The sequence below is a fragment of the Heterodontus francisci genome, chromosome 12, assembly GCF_036365525.1.
Source record: "Heterodontus francisci isolate sHetFra1 chromosome 12, sHetFra1.hap1, whole genome shotgun sequence".
Classification (NCBI taxonomy): domain Eukaryota; kingdom Metazoa; phylum Chordata; class Chondrichthyes; order Heterodontiformes; family Heterodontidae; genus Heterodontus; species Heterodontus francisci.
This window is the reverse complement of record NC_090382.1, coordinates 19,834,049-19,840,821: the sequence shown is the minus strand read 5'-3', so window position 1 is coordinate 19,840,821 and position 6,773 is coordinate 19,834,049. Positions and strand designations below refer to the sequence as shown.

The following is a 6,773-nucleotide window of genomic DNA, read 5'->3' as shown; positions in this document are numbered from 1 at the left end:
ACAACCTAATGTTAATATGAAGAAGTTAACCATGATTAATGGAGTTACACCGGGAACAAGTTAGATCCACTCCTGAGATTAATGGAGGTGTGAAATTATACAACTGAAATGACCAATCAGCTGACATCATCAGAGACCCTGAGCTGACCTGGAAGTGACATCATCGGGGACCTTGAGCTGACTGGGAAGTGACATCATCAGTGACCCAGCCCCAACCCGGGAGTGACATCATCTGAGACTCCGAGGCGACCCAGAAGTGACATTTTCAGTCACCCTTGTTGACCCGGCAGTGACATCAACAATGAACCTGGGTCAACCCGGATGTGACATCGTCAGAGAGTCCAAGCTGACCTGGAAACAGGAAGTGATGTCACAGAGTCTCTGATATCAGGATTATTTTAACAGTTTTATGGATGATTTCTTCCAATAACAATAACAATAAAATGCTGGAAACACGGGTTCAGTGAATGTGGTTTGAAATGTGTGTAAATGTGTCAGTGAGTCAGTGACCTGGTGAAATGACACAGTCCCGGCCTCATAATCCAACTGGACTCGGATCCTGCTCTTAGACTGGAACTGGTGGAGGACAGTGAACTGGGAATTGTGCCCGGCTCTGAGAGCATCAAGAAAACCAGAATAATATAAACACCAGGATTTACTGCTGAGCCCAAGTAGAGACTTTCCCCCCTCCCTCTCCACACTCCCACACACAATCCCGATTCCCCAGTAATCCCCATCAGTCTCCACATCCCAGGAGTGTGATCCTGAGGAGAAGCTCTGGGAGCAGAGGAGTTGAGGACGGTGTTTAAACCTGTCTGGGTGAGGTGGGTAGGGCTGTTTCTGTTCAGTCCATGTCACTGATCTCAGATCATCAGACAGAACCAAGTTCCAGTTTGCTGTATTTGGATCCAGGCTCAATGAGCTTTTCCCTAGGGAGGAGAGAAGAGATTGGTCAGACAGGGTTATTCCACTCAAATCAATGATTGACAGCTGCAAGGTCGGAGTGTCAGTATTTCCCAGACAGTGTCAGCCCCATAATACCTGTTAGACTGTATTCTTCCCATGTTAAATAAATGACCATCAATCAGAATCCCTGTTAAATAACAGTGTGTGGGTCCCAGTGCTGTACACTCAGTGCTAACACTGCAGTGAGACACACAGTAGCAGTCAGTTTAATCACACAAGCCCCTGACACTGAGCACACGTTCTCCCAGACTCAATGGTGCGGATTCACCAGAACACAACACATCCCACAGCCACACAGTTACAGCAACACAATCTCAGCAATGGCTGTACCGGGAATACACAGCTCACAGGAGTGTGTCCTGGGCTCTCTCCCTCCTGTTACTGTCCCATCCTGAACACAGGGGTGTGTCCTGGACTCTCTCCCTCCTGTTACTGTCCCATCCTGAATACAGGATTGTGTCCTGGGCTCTCTCCCTCCAGTTACTGTCCCATCCTGAATAATGGAGTGAGTCCTCGGCTCACTCCCTCCTGTTACTGTCCCATTCTGAATACAGGAGTGTGTCCTGGACTCTCTCCCTGCTGTTACTGTCCCATCCTGAATACAGGAATGTGTCCTGGGCTCTCTCCCTCCTGTTATTGTCCCATCCTGAATACACGAGTGTATCCTGGGCTCTCTCCCTCCTGTTACTGTCCCATCCTGAATACAGAATTGTGTCCTGGGCTCTCTCCCTCCAGTTACTGTCCCATCCTGAATACAGGAGTGTGTCCTGGACTCTCTCCCTCCTGTTAATATCCAATCCTGAATACAGGAGTGTGTCCTGGGCTCTCTCTCTCTTGTTACTGTCCCATCCTGAATAATGAAGTGAGTCCTCGGCTCACTCCCTCCTGTTACTGTCCCATTCTGAATACAGGAGTGTGTCCTGGACTCTCTCCCTGCTGTTACTGTCCCATTCTGAATACAGGAGTATGTCCTGGACTCTCTCCCTGCTGTTACTGTCCCATCCTGAATACAGGAATGTGTCCTGGGCTCTCTCCCTCCTGTTACTGTCCCATCCTGAATAAACAAGTGTATCCTGGGCTCCCTCCCTCCTGTTACTGTCCCATCCTGAATACAGCAGTGTGTCCTGGGCTCCCTCCCTCCTGTTACTGTCCCATCCTGAATACAGCAGTGTGTCCTGGACTCTCTCCCTCCTGTTACTGTCCCATCCTGAATACAGCAGTGTGTCCTGGGCTCCCTCCCTCCTGTTACTGTCCCATCTTGAATACAGCAGTGTGTCCTGGGCTCCCTCCCTCCTGTTACTGTCCCATCCTGAATACAGAGTGTGTCCTGGACTCTCTCCCTCCTGTTACTGTCGCATCCTGAATACAGGAGTGTGTCCTGGGCTCCCTCCCTCCTGTTACTGTCCCATCCTGAATACAGCAGTGTGTCCTGGGCTCCCTCCCTCCTGTTACTGTCCCATCCTGAATACAGAGTGTGTCCTGGACTCTCTCCCTCCTGTTACTGTCCCATCCTGAACAGAGGAGAGTGTCCTGGACTCTCTCCCTCCTGTTATTGTCCCATCCTGAATACAGGAGTGTGTCCTGGACTCTCTCCCTCCTGTTACTGTCCCATTCTGATTACAGAGTGTGTCCTGGGATCTCTCCCTCCTGTTACTGTCCCATCCTGAATAGCGAAGTGTGTCCTGGACTCTCTCCCTCCTGTTACTGTCCCATCCTGAATACAGGAGTGTGTCCTGGACTCTCTCCCTCCTGTTACTGTCCCATCCTGAATAGCGAAGTGTGTCCTGGACTCTCTCCCTCCTGTTACTGTCCCATCCTGAACAGAAGAGAGTGTCCTGGACTCTCGCCCTCCTGTTACTGTCCCATCCTGAACACAGGGGTGTGTCCTGGACTCTCTCCCTCCTGTTACTGTCCCATCCTGAACAAAGGAGTGTGTACTGGACTCTCTCCCTCCTGTTACTGTCCCATCCTGAATACAGGATTGTGTCCTGGGCTCTCTCCCTCCAGTTACTGTCCCATCCTGAATAATGGAGTGAGTCCTCGGCTCACTCCCTCCTGTTACTGTCCCATTCTGAATACAGGAGTGTGTCCTGGACTCTCTCCCTGCTGTTACTGTCCCATCCTGAATACAGGAATGTGTCCTGGGCTCTCTCCCTCCTGTTATTGTCCCATCCTGAATACACGAGTGTATCCTGGGCTCTCTCCCTCCTGTTACTGTCCCATCCTGAATACAGGAGTGTGTCCTGGGCTCTCTCTCTCTTGTTACTGTCCAATCCTGAATACAGGAGTGTGTCCTAGACTCTCTCCCTCCTGTTAATATCCAATCCTGAACACAGGAGTGTGTCCTGGACTCTCTCCCTCCTGTTACTGTCCCATCCTGAATACAGCAGTGTGTCCTGGGCTCCCTCCCTCCTGTTACTGTCCCATCTTGAATACAGCAGTGTGTCCTGGGCTCCCTCCCTCCTGTTACTGTCCCATCCTGAATACAGCAGTGTGTCCTGGACTCTCTCCCTCCTGTTACTGTCCCATCCTGAATACAGCAGTGTGTCCTGGGCTCCCTCCCTCCTGTTACTGTCCCATCCTGAATACAGCAGTGTGTCCTGGACTCTCTCCCTCCTGTTACTGTCCCATCCTGAATACAGCAGTGTGTCCTGGGCTCCCTCCCTCCTGTTACTGTCCCATCCTGAATACAGAGTGTGTCCTGGACTCTCTCCCTCCTGTTACTGTCCCATCCTGAATAAACAAGTGTATCCTGGGCTCCCTCCCTCCTGTTACTGTCCCATCCTGAATACAGCAGTGTGTCCTGGGCTCCCTCCCTCCTGTTACTGTCCCATCCTGAATACAGAGTGTGTCCTGGACTCTCTCCCTCCTGTTACTGTCCCATCCTGAACAGAGGAGAGTGTCCTGGACTCTCTCCCTCCTGTTACTGTCCCATCCTGAATACAGAGTGTGTCCTGGACTCTCTCCCTCCTGTTCCTGTCCCATCCTGAATACAGGAGTGTGTCCTGGACTCTCTCCCTCCTGTTACTGTCCCATTCTGATTACAGAGTGTGTCCTGGGATCTCTCCCTCCTGTTACTGTCCCATCCTGAATAGCGAAGTGTGTCCTGGACTCTCTCCCTCCTGTTACTGTCCCATCCTGAATACAGGAGTGTGTCCTGGACTCCCTCCTGTTACTGTCCCATCCTGAATAGCAAAGTGTGTCCTGGGCTCCCTCCCTCCTGTTACTGTCCCATCCTGAATACAGGAGTGTGTCCTGGACTCTCTCCCTTCTGTTACTGTCCCATCCTGAATACAGAGTGTGTCCTGGACTCTCTCACCCCTGGTACTGTCCCATCCTGATTACAGAGTGTGTCCTGGACTCTCTCCCTCCTGTTACTGTCCCATCCTGAATACAGGAGTGTGTCCTGGACTCTCTCCCTCCTGTTACTGTCCCATTCTGATTACAGAGTGTGTCCTGGGCTCTCTCCCTCCTGTTACTGTCCCATACTGAATACCGGAGTGTGTCCTGGGCTCTCTCCCTCCTGTTACTGTCCCTTCCTGATCACAGGAGTGTGTCCTGGACTCTCTCCCTCCTTTTACTTTTCTATCCTGAATACAGGAGTGTGTCTTGGATTCTCTCCCTCCTGTTACTGTCCGATCCTGAATACAGGAGTGTCTCCTGGGATCTCTCCCTTCTGTTACTGTCTCATCCTGAATACAGGAGTGTGTCCTGGGATCTCTCCCTCCTATTGCTGTCCCAAACTGAATACAGGAGTGTCTCCTGGGATCTCTCCCTCCTGTTACTGTCTCATCCTGAATACAGGAGTGTGTCCTGGGATCTCTCCCTCCTATTGCTGTCCCAAATCGTATACAGGAGTGTGTCCTGGACTCTCTCCGTTCTGTTACTGTCCCATCCTGAATACAGGAGTGTGTCCTGGGCACTCTCCCTCCTGTTACTGTCCGATCCTGAATACAGGAATGTGTCTTGGACTCTCTCCCTTCTGTTCCTGTCCCATCCTGAATACAGGAGTGTGTCCTGGACTCTCTCCCTTCTGTTACTGTCCCATCCTGAATACAGGAGTGTGTCCTGGGCACTCTCCCTCCTGTTACTGTCCGATCCTGAATACAGGAATGTGTCTGGGACTCTCTCCCTTCTGTTACTGTCCGATCCTGAATACAGGAATGTGTCCTGGACTCTCTCCCTCCTGTTACTGTCCGATCCTGAAGACCGGAATGTGTCCTGGACTCTCTCCGTTCTGTTACTGTCCCATCCTGAATACAGGAATGTGTCCTGGACTCTCTCCCTCCTGTTACTGTCCGATCCTGAATACAGGAATGTGTCCTGGACTCTCTCCCTTCTGTTACTGTCCCATCCTGAATACAGGAATGTGTCCTGGTCTCTCTCCCTCCTGTTACTGTCCGATCCTGAATACAGGAGTGTGCCCTGGGATCTCTCGCGCCTGGTACTATCCCATGCTGAACACTGGCGTGTGTCCTGGACTCTCTCCCAACTGTTACCTTTCCCTCCTGAACACAGGAGTGTGTCCTGGGCTCTCTCCCTCCTGTGAATATCCCATCTGGAATACAGGAGAGTGTCCTGGGATCTCTCACTCCTGTTACTATCCCATCCTGAATACAGCAGTGTGTCCTGGACTCTCTCCCTCCTGTTACTGTCCCATCCTGAATACAGGAGTGTGTCCTGGACACTCTCTCTCTTGTCACTGTCCCATCCGGAATACAGGAGTGAGTCCGGGAATCTCTCCCTCCTGTTACTGTCCCATCCTGAAAACAGCAGTGTGTCCTGTACTCTCTCCCTCCTGTTACAGCCCCATCCTGAAGACAGGAAGGTGTCCTGGAATCGCTCCCTCCTGTTCGTGTCCTATCCTGAATACAGGAGTGAGTCCGGGAATCTCTCCCTCCTGTTACTGCCCCATCCTTAAAACCGCAGTGTGTCCTGTGCTCTCTTCCTCCTGTTACAATCCCATCCTGAACACAGGAGTGTGTCCTAGGCACTCTCTCCCCTGTTACAGTCCCATCCTGAATACAGGGGATTGTCCTGGGCTCTCTCCCTCCTGTTACAGTCCCATAATGAATACAGGAGTGTGTCCTGGGATCTCTCCCTCCTGTTACAGTCCCATCCTGAATACAGGAGTGTGTCCTGGGATCTCTCCCTTCTGGTACTGTCCCATCCTGAATACAGGAATGTTTCCTGGAATCTCTCCCTCATGCTACAGTCCCATCCTGAATACAGGGGTGTGTTTTGGGCTTTCTCCCTCCTGTTACTGTCCCATCCTGAATACAGGGGTGTGCCCTGGTCTCTCTCCCTCATGTTACTGTCCCATCCTGAATATCGGGGTGTGTCCTGGGCTCTCTCCTTCCTGTTACTGTCCCATCCTAAATACAGGGGTGTGTTCTGGGCTTTCACCCTCCTGTTACTGTCCCATCCTGAATACAGGAATGTGTCCTGGGCTCTCTCCCTCCTGTTACTGTCCCATCCTGAATACAGGAGTGTGTCCTGTGCTCTCTTCCTCCTGTTACAATCCCATCCTGAATACAGGAGTGTTTCCTGGACTCTCTTCCTCCTGTTACAATCCCATCCTGAATACAGGAATGTGTCCTGGGCTCTCTCCCTCCTGTTACTGTCCCATCCTGAATACAGGAATGTGTCCTGGACTCTCTCCCTCCTGTTACTGTCCCATCCTGAATACAGGAGTGTGTCCTGGACTCTCTCCCTCATGTCACTGTCCCTTCCTGAATACAGGGGTGTGTTTTGGGCTTTCTCCCTCCTGTTACTGTCCCATCCTGAATACAGGAGTGTGTCCTGGA

The 6,773-nt window shown here is 51.5% G+C and overlaps 1 protein-coding gene across 1 annotated transcript in view; it reads right to left on the bottom strand.

Moving 5' to 3' along the window:
* Positions 1 to 393: 393 nt before the first annotated feature.
* LOC137375681 (E3 ubiquitin/ISG15 ligase TRIM25-like) overlaps positions 394 to 6,773 on the bottom strand; it is a 28,589-nt gene continuing 22,209 nt past the window's right edge. Inside the window, exon 8 of the mRNA XM_068043070.1 lies at positions 394 to 929. Coding sequence (XP_067899171.1) covers positions 394 to 929 — 536 coding nt within the window. The remainder of the gene's footprint in view (positions 930 to 6,773) is intronic.